General features: G+C 35.5%; 1 protein-coding gene across 2 annotated transcripts; it reads left to right on the forward strand.

Annotated features, from left to right (window-relative positions):
• Positions 1 to 12,974, forward strand: LOC111512950 (lachesin). Of its 2 annotated transcripts, XM_074170022.1 has the most exons (7): positions 8 to 252; positions 2,015 to 2,232; positions 3,685 to 3,862; positions 4,970 to 5,158; positions 8,291 to 8,602; positions 8,982 to 9,027; positions 12,740 to 12,974. In XM_074170022.1, exons 1-7 carry the CDS (start codon positions 204 to 206, stop codon positions 12,780 to 12,782), a joined length of 1,035 nt encoding a protein of 344 aa, XP_074026123.1. In that variant the 5' UTR covers positions 8 to 203; the 3' UTR covers positions 12,783 to 12,974. The 2 variants fall into 2 exon arrangements, with proteins under 2 accessions (XP_074026168.1, XP_074026123.1); XM_074170067.1 differs by lacking the exon at positions 8,982 to 9,027 and having other exon boundaries at positions 1 to 252.
• The last annotated feature ends 2,858 nt before the right edge of the window (positions 12,975 to 15,832 follow it).

A 15,832-nucleotide genomic window follows, 5' to 3' on the forward strand; every position in this document is an offset into this window, starting at 1 on the left:
GCAAAAAATAACCGTACATCTTGTATAACCTAGCACTACAAAAAAAGTAAACAATTCTCCCACAAAACTTGGAAGCCCCACCATTTTTACAATATCTTCTATTAATCCGGCTTCACTGGAAACTGGTTTCAGTAGTTCTAAACTTGTGAGTCGTACCTATTGGTAGTAAAACCGTCATATAGCGCTTTGCATAGGTCTGGAATATGTTGGCTACTATTTTTTTATTGTATTTTATGCCCTGTTTGGATTTCTGTAAGTATTTCAACTTTGTTTTGTCCAACTTTTCATAGCGACCAGAATGAAATAAGTGAGAAGACAGTTGAATCAAATATTTAAGAACGAATCTTCATTCGATTATAATTATATCCTGATAATCATACACAAGGTCGAACATAGTTTTTTCAATGGCCATAACATCTCGTGTATCAAAAACCATAATCAACTTTGAAATAATAATTGCACAAACTTGATCCTCACTCTTTCGCCAAGTGATATCAGTAAACGTGATATTAGGAAATACCTACCAATTATCAAAAACTAAATTTGTAAACGAGTTCTAAACAGGGAGAGTCTAAGAGAAGCTTTGTTTGATATATAATGCAATATATTTTAAAGATCAAAAATAAATGTTTTGAAGAGGTTGAAGATAAATAATAGTAATATACAAATTAATTTAGGTCAGACGTTTATATATTATAGGAACTTCTTCAAAATCAAATGGATACATGTCCAACACTTCCAAAGTCAAAATTCACAGAATTTTACAATTTATTAATTGCTAGACATTCATTTTGATTTTTTGCCACGACAATGAACAAAACAAGCACTCTTCCCAAACACCAGAGAAAGAGGTTTGCAGTTCTGGTGTTTGGGAATTACTGGGCACAATAAAAACATGCTTATTTATCAATTGGATTCCAAATACATTTTATTTTCAATAGAAAACTGTGTTACAAAAAAATATTATACTGCCTAATTTACTTATTGTACCTCAGATGAGATCAAATATATCTACGACATGTCGGTTCAAATTATAAGAATGATCAGACAAGAGTGTCGAAACTATTTTCCGGATTTTTTGGCCGTGGACTGCAGGTTTTTATACCCAACGTTTCGTCTACTACTGCGGTAGACATTATAAAAAGCGATGAGGTGGAGATCGAAGTGCTCGAGTAGAGCACGCAGAAATCACAATTAAGCCCCAGCACTCGGTAAATGGTTTTATAAATGCCACCTGTTACCGCTTTAACTATTAACATGGCAGACATGGCAGAAAGGCTTCGTGATTTTTTAGTACCTTCATCTTGAATATTACCAGAGTTTTTTCCCAACTCCAAACCCCAACTTCAAGAGGAAGATCAAACTGATTTTACTCTTGAAGATGATCACTTGGTGATCGAAACACGTGTCAAGTCCCTGGATCGAGTAAAGCGACAATTTACCTTCAGACCACGGCCAAAAAATCCGGAAAATACAAAATGATCAAGGCTTTCGCGGCCGAGGTTTTCCCAGGAAGAAATTTCAAAAATCGACGGCCTCCACACCCGAATAAAAACCTGGAAAAGAGTTTTAACACAGTGATCCCCGGCCGTGTAAAGTTACCGTTTTCAATCAGATGATCCTCTATAATGTCAATAACATGTTGAAGGACATTGGGTCAATTTTGCTAGGGACTGCCAAATGGAAAGATCCAGCCAGTGCCTTCCAAAAGGAAGAAACACATTCCGAAAAAATATTTCGAAAACACTCTATTTTACACTACATAATAATATTATTATTATTACAGTATTATTCTTATACTTTCGTATAAAAATATTTACTTCTGACTGCAGAAGAGACATCACCATAAGCACCTTCAACCAACAAACCAATGGCCACCATTTTGTTTATTTTCTGTCTTAGACAACCTACTTTCAATTTTGAACTAAAATTGCTTGAATTCTGTTTTGACGATGAACGATAAACATGTTTGTTTCACAATATCTAGCTTACTACTATTTAATTATGTGTTCAGCAAGTCTTCCGAAAACTCCTTCGATCAGTTATATAAGCCCAAATATTGACATGGACGTCAAGAAAACTGTACTGCTGTTATGCGAAGTCGAAAATCTAGGTGACCACGTCGTACTGTGGAATAAAGTTGACAAAAACCAGGACTCTCAAGACTTACTCATCTCTAACGGAAGCTCTCTAATATCATCCGATCCAAGATTTTCTCTGAGGCATGAACCTGTAAGTGAACTGATTAGATGAAATATTAACTTTGCGTATTAGAATTAGAACCTCTGGCTTAACATTACTGTAGCAAAAATACTTTGACTAGCATTTAATGTATTTCATTAGTTTCTAAGTGTTCCAAAAATCCGAGAGCTATGGATTTCGAAAAATATTTTCTGAATCAATAGTCTAGATGATTAAGTCAGGCTAAACTCGATGCATTAACGAACCCAGGAGTGACTGGTCTGAGAATATAGTGAAGAACTGAAAAAACTGGCTGACCGTAGTAAATTGGATGCCACGGCAGAAGGAAATAACAGGCAACTGAGAAGCGGATGAGCTCATCATTAGCTGGAGGAATACCAAAATCTATGGAGGAGTACCAAAATCAGAAATGTGCCAACAAGCAAGTACTACAAAAATACCTTTGGGAACACGCCCGGAATATCCTTTACAAAAGAACAGATTAGAAAAAAAGAACTGAGAGGACTCCTATTGACGGAAACACATGCCAGCAATGCAACAAAGATCCAGAAACAACTCATCAATTTTTATGCGAAAATCAGGCTGTAGATCACAGGAAGCCATCAATTTATAACAAAAATCCAACAAGAGACTTGCACAAACGTACAGGGAACAATATTGATGGAAAGCACAAAGGCACGGCAATGGAAAGTCCACTGTCTCCCTTCGTGTATTTTAATGAAAAGATTTGAATGGAAAGCAAGAGTAAACTCAGGTTAATACCAACTGATTTGAATCTTACATGTAGATGATGTATTTGCCATCTTTGATTCAAAGAAAAATAAACTAGAGGTCTTCGGCCCACAGATTTTGGTGTGTTCACCTACAGAGAATAACATTACCTTCCCAGCAGAGTTTACAATAAAAAAGGTGAAAGATAGTCGATGAGTTGACCAAGATATGTTAATTTGAAGGATACACTAATGAATTGGATCTTCAGAAAACTGATTTTGAAAATAGCTTTCAAAACTAATTGCTCGCTTCACAAATTGTTATATAACCCGAGTATGACAACATGATGAAAACTGAAAACCTACAAGGACTTCGCAATGATGTATGATGTATCAGCGATCGTTTCAAACTATAACAGGCACATATCCAATTCCCTTAACCAGAAAAGTCTAGTGTCGATAAACGAACTGGCAATCAACATTTGTTGACTAATAAGAAAATATTCTCCACTTCTCTATATCTCTTCAAATCAACGAAATTATTTTTGAGAAATCTTCCTTACACTTATTTTTGAGAAATCATTGATGTGTGACTTGAAAAGAAAGTGGACGTTCTGAATATGAATGAATTTAGTTCAAATTATCTATCGATGACGTCAATTTGGTTGGTTGAACTGGCGTAGAAAAGAATGTTCTAGTTCTGGTGTGTGGAAGAACGATTTTTATCAGAATTTACTGTTGAATAATCATACTTATAATGATTTATCTTCAGGATAGGTCACTATATGGAGTCAAGATTGAAGACATCCGCGAATCAGATGCAGGATATTATCAATGCCAAATATTGTTACCAAACAGCACGGTGCAGGCAGAAGTTGAGCTACGCGTTCGAGTACCTCCTACCATATTGAGGAATACCACTAGGTCCATTTCAACTTCGGAAGGACAAGGTTAGTACACTCAAAAAACACAACAATAACTTTATATAGGTACCAAAAGAATTGAAACCATTATTGAATATCTAATTTTGAGATGAGATAAAAATGTATCATCTTTGTCACCAACCGATTTCTTGGAGTCTTTGAAGTCCTCCAGATACTCCTTAGGACAACAAGAGGAGTGCTCCGAATTCTCGATTCCATACAGTCTATCTCTTCTTGAGTTTGTAAATCTTTTACTGGAAAAATCCTCACTTGTTTACTTTATTGTAAATGTTCAAGAGATAGCAAAAACGTAAGTGATTTTCTGAAACTTCAACTAGCCGTTCCTAATATGACTGATAACCAGTCTGCCTCCGGGAGAAGGAAATGTTAAGAGCAGATAGTTGTTGGTTCACAGATGGATCAAAACACCTTCCGGTTCTGGTGCAGGTGTTTTCAGTCACAGACCCAAGACAGAGATATCAACCTGACTAGGAACCTATGCGACTGTATTTCAAGTGGAAATTTACGCCGAGAGATTGGAAAAATCCAACCTCGTACACAAGTCAATGAAACTATTCTCGGACAGTCAAGCGGCGTTGGAAGCTCTTGGCTCCTAGGTCTGAATTGATAACAAATTACCAAAAACGAATCTCCTCAATGGGAAGATTTAACAGATTGTCTCTGATCCGGATTTTTGACCATACTGGCCAGGTGGTATCACAATCAGGGTCGGACTGGGCTGAAAGGACTAGAGAGGTGTGTCACCCAGGCTGGCGTCCGGCTGGCCAATACCATCCCGAGTAACGGGGCCAGTCCGACCCTCATCACAATGATAGTGTCTGATTCTCGAGTCTTCTCAATGGCTCAAAGTAGATCATATCTCAGTGGGTTTTGCTACATTTTTAATGATTTCCAATGGCAATTTTTTCAAATCAATAGATCCTATATAAAAGGTGGACCAGTGACAACAACAAAACACAGTATGACGTCAGCTAGTAGTTGTTGAATAGATAATTGCTGAATGGTTGGCAATTTGGTTAGTGTTTCCGTATGTTGCCTCAACTATAACGTTGTTATTCTACATTTTAGTTCCTGATTCTAATAGAGAATTTTATAATTTTATTCCGATTTCAGATGTGCAGTTGCATTGCTATGCTGAGGGATATCCATCTCCAAATATATTTTGGAGACGTGAAAATAACGTTATTCTACCTACTGGAGGATCTACCTATCAAGGAAACATTTTGGAAATCAAGCAGATTCGCAAGGAAGATCGTGGAACCTACTTCTGTGTTGCCGAAAATGGATTAGGGAAAACAATACGTAAGAAAGTTTCGAATTTACTTTATTTCTGGTACTATATAATATGTAGTTCTAAACAATAATATATATTGAATTTCATAGGTTCGGGCTTCCATTTTCTAATATTATATCAAATGTAGTTCTAAACAATAATATACAGGGCTATTCAAATTCGTTTCTGTACATGGGGTTTCTCGTAAACGATAAGAGATAGAGTGTCGGTTAAATTGTGGCAAAGTTGCGTATTTTAGAGACCTATTTAATGATGTGAAAAATAGAATATAGCTCTTTTGGTTCTGGAGATGTACAGAAAAAACCAAAAATCCCAAATTATTTTTTTGCCTATATCAGCTTTATTCGCAGGCATATTGAAAATCTGGCACTTGATATGGACTATCAGAATATGTCCATTAATCTTTTATACAGGGTGTCATCTGACATGGGCCACCCCCATCTTTGAATTTTTAAATACGCACCTGTATTTTTTCTTGTAGTTTTTGGATCGTAAACGTTCACTTCATTCTGAGAAATTGAATTTTATTTTATATTTTGGAATGTTTCGGTAATATTTTATTTTAATTGGGTGAATTATTCCCTTTTAAATTACGGCCCTGACTGAGTTGGCTGAGTTAAATAAACACAATAGCAACTTTCACGTCTCCCTGTATACCAGAGAGTTTTTTTTCATTTTTAAGTACCGATTCATATTTTTTCATATTTTCATTGTTCTGGGCGTTTTCTACAATGAACTTCGAATAAGAAAACCTTTTATGATTATCTGAAAATATATTATATGTGTTTTGATGAGCAGAAAAAGAAATGTTAGCAATTATAACTTCCACAACCAATACTATAATTGTAATGAAAATTGAAATGAAGTAATTTATATATTTACACAAAAAAATATTTAATTTCTCAGTATGAAGTGAACATCGACAATGCAAAAAATACATCAAAAAATACAGGTCCGTATTTAAAAATTCAAAGATGGGGGTGGCCCAACTCAGATGACACCCTGTATAAAAAAATTCATGAACATATTCTGTATATCTCCAGAACCAAAAGAGCTATATTCGATTTTTTACATCATTGAATAGGTCTCCAAAATACGCAACTTTGCCACAATTTAACCGACACTCTATCTTTTATCGTTTACGAGATCCCCATGTACAGAAACGAATTTGAATAGCCCTGTATATTGAATTTCATAAGTTCGGACTAACATTGTCTAATATTAGGTATATAAAATGTAGTTCTAAACAAACAATAATATATATTGAATTTCATAAGTTTCATATATTGAATTTCATTGTCTAAGATTATATAAAATGATTTTAAATCCCTGACAGAACCAATACAAATGATAATTAAAAAGAATAGCTGAAAATAACAATTATATTAAGCAAAAAAACCCTGAAATTAAATTACAGTGAAATAATCTACAAGTAAAAATAAAAAAACTAAATAAAAAAATTAAAGATTCAAAATTACTTCACGACGTTTCGATTGTAAGTATCCACAATCATCTTCGGGTGATGACTATACTTGCTGGACAACATGTATGCCGCTTCTTTGAATTTCCTCCTAAACCAGTGTTCCTCCCTGTGTATGATCTCAGCTTGGGATCACTCAATATTATGTTGATGGTTCCAAACATGCTATGCTATTTCTGATTTGATGGTTTCCCCTCGCTGTGTATGTTTCTTGTGCTCGGCAAAGCGGACTTTCATCAGCCTCTTAGTTTCACCGACATAGGATTTTCCGCACTCACAGGGTATCCGGTAAATACAAATCTTGCAGTCGTAGTCCACGTTTGGTGGACTGGTTTTCGTGAGGCTACTACATCAGAACATCAGAACCTGAAGCAGGTTCTGATGTTGTACTTGGACACAATTCTTCTTATCCTTTCCGATAATCCTCTGATGTAGGGAACTGCAAGCATTGGTTGTGACGCCAAACTCTGTTACACCATCGCTTGGGAGTAGTCATTCCGTTGAAGATCATTTTTGATGATATCTAGTTCCTTCTCGAAACCTTCCTTCGTATTACAGAGTCCGAAAGTACGGCCTAATAGAGTCTTGATGATTCCTCTTCTAGTCGATTGATGGTGGTTGGATTCGTGATTCAGATACTGCCCCGTGTGAGTGGGTTTTCGATATACCGATGTTTCCCACTTGGGTCGTCCTCTTCACCAATACGTCTAAGAATGGCAATTCGTTATGAACTTCCTCCTCCATTGTAAAAGTGATGGAAGGTCTTATACTCTGTTAATGTGTTTTAGGAAGGCGTCTACTTCAGTATTCCCATGATACCATATTAAGAAGGTGTCGTCAAAGTATCTCAACCAGACTCGGAGTTTCTTCAATGGCCAGAGTTTCAAACCACTCCATATATATGTTGGCTATAACTGGTGAATGTAAAATAAATATTTCTTTTCGGAAACACTTCAGTTCCTAAATTTAATATAGAACAGCCAAATGAATATAACTTCAATCCATGTAAATACTCATTAATGTTATGAATGGTTGCCAATGTTGATGAACTGAATGAAACTATAAGTTTCAATTAGTTGACGAATGACAATAAATTCCAATCGACTGCACCTCTACTAGCTGACAACTTATATCGATATGTTTTTCTGCATTTAAACCATTTCGTAATGAAAAATGAGAATTGAAATTTCCTGTTTTTCACCATTTTCATTAGTAACTAAGGTTACGTAACGTTCATTGTAGGATACTTTTTCACTTACCTCATCGTTGTTGTTATTGTAGATGTAGATGTAATTTGTAGCTGTTCAATCTTGAAATTGGAAAATTAGATGAGTTGTTTGAGAATATAAAATCTGTTTAAAATCTGTTTAAAATCTGTTTTTCCGTTAACCAGCTGTCGCACCCCTACGAACGACAACCCTCAGAAGTCGAAACTTGTGCGAGCCAAGGATTAACGAGGTCTTACCTTTTAACGTGTGATTCCTAACAACAATTAACAACTTATGAATTTCGAATAGTTTTTTCCAAAATACCATGGATCCTACTTCACAAAGACAGCAAATAGCACGCTTCTGTAGAACAACGTTTGAGTGGAAATGTTCTTGGTCACAAACTCCTCAAGAAATGACTCCACAACGAATAAACACTCATAATGTTGTAGGTAAAATTGATCTACAAGTACTATGCGCTCCTGTCATCACAGTGGCCAATCCTCGTGTGGGCCAAGCACTAAACTTCGACAAGGATTTAGAATGCAACGTGGAAGCATACCCGCCGCCTGTGATAACATGGAAGAAAGATAACACAACACTTCACACCGACCAACATCGCAAAATTTCTCACTTTAGTCTCTCAGACGAATTTACTAACACTATGCTCAGAGTGATATCTATAGAAAAGGAACATTATGGGCAGTACGTTTGTAGGGCAGCTAACAAACTAGGGATTGCAGAAGCTACAATCGAGCTCTTTGGTAAGTTTTTTCAAAAGGGCTCTGTCATAATCTTCCAATTCCAACTTTAGTTTTATTGATCAAAACAATATGTTACGTGAAAACAGAAGCTAAGCTTTTCATTTTTTTCAACCATCCGAAACTAGTATATAACCTCCAATAATTGTATATCGGTTTACACATTCAGAGTAAAAATTATGAGTTAGTGATGAAGAAGAAGTAACACTCGAAATTGATTATCATTTCGATGTCTTTGGTTATGAGTTAAAAATAACTTCATAAGTTTGAAGTAAAAGTTACATTTGAAGATCTTTTTACAACAATTCTCCTTCAATATGAAGATTAATTGTTTTGAATATGAAAATTGGATTCACATTCTTTTTTTTTCTTTATTCTTTAGAAACGGACCATCCCACCTGCCCACCAGAATGTGTAACGACAACCACGTAAGTAGCAAGTATAATAGGCCTTTTCATCACAAAAGTTTTTGTACGCATGCGTCAGAATCAGCCATCTTTTTCGTACTGTTTTTTGTAAACAACCATGTTAAAGAGCCCGCAACTCATGTTTTAAAAATTATAATATAAATTTAAGTTTATTAATTGTAAAAAAAGTGTAAAAAAATAAAGTAGTAAGTCAAAATAATCAGAAAAAAATGTTTATACTCCATTATGTTATCTGTACGAAAAGGAACAACAAAATGGTGTTGTTATGGAGTATGTAAAAATGATAAACGATACAAATCATTCAAAACCAGCACATACTAGTTTATAAATTTTCCAAAGCCTTGTCTTGAATATCTCAAAAAAAAAATCGAATCATTAAGCAAATTACATATTAAAGCATGTGCGAAATGTGAGTTATGGGTGAAAAAATGTGGCAGGAGTGATCGAGGCTTTAAATTTGTTGATGATTTTACCAAGGATATTTATATTTGCTCACTACATTTCATTGGAGAAAGTGGTCCGACTGAACAAAACCCTGATCCTTTGGGCTATCAGAAATTTCAACATACGTACATTATTCCTTAGTGCATTTTTGACTGTAAATTTCATATATATTATGTTGTATTAAATATTTCACTCTGATAAAAATTACTAAACATATTCAATTCAGTATTTACATATTTGTCTAATTAAAAATGTCATATGTACAGCCTCAAAACATTAATGGGCTTGATTTATTTATTAGTTCCATAAGTAATACTCTTGTCAACTGAAATATATTTTCAATTACATCAAATAAATTGACATTATTAAGTAATAAGAATAAAACTGTAAATACTATTTTTTCATATGTTTTCAGATAGTAAACAAATGCTGATACCTAACCTCTCACTTTTTTTTGCGGACGCCCATGACGTTTTAACCACCTTTTTAATTGTTCACAATTATAAGCCTCAACTGAATTATTAACAAGTGAAGCACCATCAATGGTTTTTTCCAATAATTTATTTGTTTGTAGAGATAATATTCCCTGCCCAGCCATTGTTGATTAAAACAGTACGAATATTTTGAATTACCGCCATTTCAATATGACAGCTACGCTCGCGCTCGTCTTATGATGAAAAGGCCTATTAACATGGGGTATTCTAGAATCGTCCAAGGAGTATATAGTTATGAACTGTTAACTCCCTAAAATATGAGGTCTTTCATTAAGTGCTTTTTATTCGTTTGAAAGACCTGTTGATGCCATTATGTCCGCCATGGCTTCTCTGGGTGAAGCGTACCCGAAACGTCCAATTTTCCATGACTTTGTCGCATAATTCAGGCTGAATATGACCGATGGCATTAGTTATGTTGGCTTTGAGAACCGCTATGGTTTGGGGCTCATTCGCATACACCTGCGACTCAAAAAAACCCCAAAGGGAACATTTCAACGGTGTCAAATCGCACGATATCAGTGGCCAGTCCACATAACCTCCACGTAAGATGACCATGCCCTCAAATCGCTCGTGCAGAATATCCAATGTGGCATGAGCTGTGTGGCAAGTGGCGCCACCCTGATGAAACCACATGTCGTTGATGTCAAGATCATCCAATTTAGGCCAGAAGAAGTTGATAATCACGACCTATAGTGCTCACCGTTGACAGTGATAGCCTGGCCAACGTCGTTTTCAAAGAAATATGGACTGATGATGCAGCCAACCAAAATTCCAAACCAAACAGTGACTTTTTCGGGATGCATTGGACGCTCTTGGAACTCATGTGGATTGGTATCCTCCTAAATTCGGTGTTTGCTCTCATCCACATGTCGCATCGTTGGTTATAAGCATCTTTGAATGGCTTCGTGAATGTTCTGTCTAGTGGTTGGAGCTTGTGGATGATGTGTGGTGGTGATTGTTTTCTTGGCAAAAATTGTGTCAGTGTTTCGTGGCTGCAATGGCCATCCAGTAGGAGCAGCACAGGGTTCTCTTTTGTCGGGTGTGAGTATTTAACGAAAGTCTGCAACCATTGTACGTAAAAATCACAGTTCATCCAACCGTTTGGCTGAGCCACTCCAACGCTTTCGGTTGGAGCATGGATCATGAGCCCCTTTCAGCAAAAGTGAGCTTTCCCACTTGACGGGCAGCCTTCGGAGCGAGAACTTTCTGATGTTTGTGCACGCAGCTGACTCCGGTTTCATCACAGTTATAAATGTTGGAAGGTGGAAATCTGTACTGTGTTATTAATCTTTCCATGTTGTCATAAAATATATCGACTTGCGGTTTATTAAACCCTACGGCTCGCATCATGCTTGTCGACTCTGGTGATCTCAAAGAAATGTCCTGATGTCTCTGCATGAAATCATAATAAAAATGTTTCCAGGCAGCTTGCTTCTCTTTCTGAAACGATGGGGGATCTTTATTGCTTCAGCCAAGTCGAAATCTAATTTCAGAAACTCCTTTTTCATCAGCGGCAGACATCTATTGGATAAATCTTTTACGTGGTCCACTAAAACTTGTTCGTACTCAGGTAAGAAGGTATTAGTGAATCTACCGAGCTTTGGTTGCAACGTCACTTCTTCTCCACGGTTCAATGCCGATGTTTTATCATGTAGAGTGCTTTTTGGGATATTGTAAGCTTCCCTTAAACTCATTTTTTGGACAACACCTTATCTATCGCAGTGTGTAAACTCCTTTGGTCCCATTTTCTTTTCTTTTTCGTCTCTTCCATTTCGATTTCTCTCCGTTCTTCAATCCTCTGAAGCAACGTATAATAATTATAATGATAAATATAAATGCTTAGTAGAAAAAACAACTTGTAAACTGTCCGGTGTTGAGGGACATCTTTGTATCCGGTACTAGGGGACACAGAATCCCCAACATTACGTGTTTTATACTAAAACTGCTTAGAAAATCAATAAAAACTTTCACTATTGATGAATTATAAGTGTACACTATCTTTGTTGGCAATTAAAAGAAACACTTAAACACAAAACTATAGCAGTAATACTTACTTAAAATTTATGCGACGTAGTGCTTTTACGCCAAAAACAGCAACCAACGAGACTTTTCGCGTCACTGGCAAACCGCGTCCCGTGTCCCTGTGCCCCTCTCATCGATTTTTGTACCTAACGCGTTGTGATTTGTCGGGATAGCGCCAGTGTCCGTTGCTACATGCCATCCGGCGTTAAGGGACTTCCCCCTTAACGCCCCCATTCATCCAGAAATTGGCCTCATCGCTGAAAATGATTTTTCGGTAAAAAATTAGGGTCAGTTGCCAACTACTCCAGGGCTCATTCAGAGAACACACATCGTTGTCTAAGGTCGTTTGTTCTAATGTTCACTTTCTGTTGAAACTTCAACTGTTTAAAATAGCTAGAGACCAGTTTGAGAGTTAGGAATTAGTCTTCTTCATCTTCTGAAGACGTCAACTTGGTTGATGAACCGCGCGTCGAAAAGGGCGTTGCAGTTCTGGTGTTTGAGAAATGTGCTTGCTTTGAATATATTCTACAGCAGAAGGTCCAGTGTTACTTTCTATTCCTTTGATAATGTCTATCACAGTCGCAGACGAAACGGCAGGCATGAAACCTGCAGACCACTGCCAACAAACCTGAGAAATAGCTTTTGCACAGTTACTTCTCACTTTGTAAGTTTACACCGTTTTAATTGCCACTCTTGTCGCAGCTAATCTGAAGATTTATTGCAAATAGACTAACAGCAGTTTTTTTTTCTAGGGGCTCAAACCTCATCCAAACAAATACTAGTGCTGCTTCCTAATTAATAGCTGGCATATTGTTTATATTCATGACAGAGCCAAATATGAGGCCACAGTGTTTGTTGAGAAAGGTCTTTTCCGAAGTGCACAAATTGAAGAATGGATTTATATATGGGAAAATATACAATAATTTTTACTAAATTTTCTATGATAACTCTGTTGTATTCTCAGAAATAAATCTTTCTCAGCATGAATTCGACTTTTATCATAACCCATAATGAATATTTCAGGCATACTTGATGTATATTGAAGATACATCAAAAAACCTCGTTTAATTTTATCAATCCAGAAAGTTATTAGAAAGTGAACATGACGACTTTTCTACATAAAGGACCCAGGTGCCATCTATGTTGTCGATAAGAAACTCAAACCCAGTTCATTTTAAACGAACGAAAGTCCTCTAACAAAATCAATTGATTTCTATCACCTGATTACAATAATAAACAAATTGCTATGTTGCAAATGTTGATTCAAGAAGAAATGATCGAAAGACTGTAAAATAATTATATCCTAAAAGTCAAAAACTAAATTCGTGATACAAATGGACTCACCTTCGTGTTCTCGGTCTTCCTGGACTTTTTTCTCTGGGGTGATATCCATATTATTCTTTCTGATCTTCTTGAGTTTTCTTCTTCTTTTTTGTTCGTCATAAGTATTTTCTTCTCAAGTGTGATGTTTTGTCACATAGTTTTCTTCTTCTTTTTTGTTTATCACTGTTGGGCTGTTGTTCCCATCGCAAATGTGAGGAGAACACATATTAATGTTTTGTTTACCCAGAAAGAACGATGATCATGTAAGACCCATCGAGGTCATCCGTAGGATTCTGGTGTGTGTGTGTGACTTACTAGGACTTCCCCGAAATGTCCTGCAGAAGTCAGAGGACAGGGAATCAAATTGTGCAAACTTGAGGGCATCTATACCTGCCTAGATGACGTAATAATCATCACATAATTATAACGTCTTATTACGTATTTACATATTTATAACGTCTTCGAAATATCCTGTGAGCGTAACTGAAATAAGAGTTTTCATATAATTATTCGTTTGAAAATATGTTTTCAATTGAAGAGAAATATAATAGTTTCGCATATATTTAGTTCCAGTCTGGTGTGGTGAATAATTTTCTTCAGCACAGTACAATAATTTATTGTTCATATAGTGCTCAATATTCAATGGCGTCTAGACTTTTTTGACAGTCAATTCAAATCAAATCGAAATCATTTATGTTCTTGAAATGACTATAGAAATTCTACTAAATGTCTAATAGACTTAATTGAAGCTCACAATTTGTACAGCTGCAAAACTCCGGTAAAAAAATGCAATTCAACAACACAACATATTATTGTTGTATTTCATTCTTTAGGTGTTGCTTTGCACTCATATCTGTTTTGTTAATCGATACTTATATTTTTAAATATTGAAATACTTTTTACGTATTTCCTTGATCTTCTGTCTCGGTTCAAACTTTATTCGTTTGTATTTTTCATTCCTCTTGATCTATCATTTCAGATTACATGACATTTTTTTATTCAATATAAATCAGTTTCCTTTGAATTTTACATACTTATTTCTTATTGTTATTCTATATTTTTTTGCTATTAAAATTAGAACATCAAAATAGAAATGATAGCGTTTTCATGTACTTGAAGAGAGCACAATTGGCGTTAATATAGAGGGTAGATAGGTACAGAAAACTCAAGTCCGCCGCTGGTACAATCTAGTTATCACAATGATAGTTGTGAGAATAAAAATATCGAAAAGAAAGACTGTTTTATTCAACTACAATAGTCTGATATTGAAAGACAACGCTGAACAGAATATAAAGATTGCTTTACTGGATGACTCATTAAAATTAACACCAATTGTAAAGAAGACCCTAGGCAGTATATTAAACTCAATGAATCCACAATAACAAATCAACAGAGTGGACAATTTCACAATAACATAAATTTATATGAAATTCTATGAATTTTATGCTTAGTGTGCTTCCCAGTTTTTGGAGAACGACCCATATATTTCTGAATCGAACGATGTTATTTCGATTATATTCATTTCTCTGGTTACTGATGTTCAGAAAAATAGAACGTGGTTATCATAGGCGTACCATTTTAAGGACCCGAATGAAGATTCATTTTCAGAAAAAAAAGTTAATTGATAACTTTCTATTCCAAAGTATAAAATCAATATGTATTCTCTAACTCAGTAGGTACGTAGCAAAAATCACTTAACTAGATGTGAAAAATCAAATGCCCATTTTTTAAATTGTTTTCATGCAATCACATTTCAATATAGATAATTTACTTCATTTATCTTGCCACAATTTTTGAGAGATTGGAGATACGGAGATGACTATGTCTATAAATTTTTTTCTCAGGCCAAAATTTCAAATCAGGTGTTTCTGATATTATGTACATACTCTTCAATATGAGCGAGTCTTGTTTAATGATTTTATTGATGTACTGATTTTTGGGGATCCTTTTAGAAGGATTAAAACATGCCTATGGTAAAGGTGTTTTCATAACAGTGATGTTATCTCATTGGTATATGTTAAATAACTACAATACACCGCAATATTTATTTATTTACGCACTTGTCATTTCACATAGACAGTGTGAGAGAAAAAATAAAATTGAACATGAGTATGAAATACCAAAAATACACATAAATCGATTAATTCTTAATAATAATCATCAGCAGTTTTTTCATAGCAGATCGATAAGTTAAACCTGTTGCATTATACATGGATGGTTCATATCAATTTTTATAACCTCATTTCTTAAGTCAGCTATAGAGGACTCCATATCACGCAATTACATTCCAAGACTGAGCGTACTGAAGAACAATATGCGCATTACTCCTTTCTTTTCAGTCTCTAAGGAATTATACAGATACAAGAAACCCTGAAAAATTAATAGAGCTTCAGAAAGTTATTTGGTTTAATGTCCTTGAGACCCATATATATCGCCGCCACTGGAAGCACAGGTGTTACATGATCTCGAGACTACGTAGCAGATCGTTGTTCCTTGGTCATGTCTTCGTACTTCACCGGTTG

The sequence above is a fragment of the Leptinotarsa decemlineata genome, unplaced genomic scaffold (assembly GCF_025532065.1).
Source record: "Leptinotarsa decemlineata unplaced genomic scaffold, Ldec_3_MD MMD2_P_RNA_scaffold_1, whole genome shotgun sequence".
Classification (NCBI taxonomy): domain Eukaryota; kingdom Metazoa; phylum Arthropoda; class Insecta; order Coleoptera; family Chrysomelidae; genus Leptinotarsa; species Leptinotarsa decemlineata.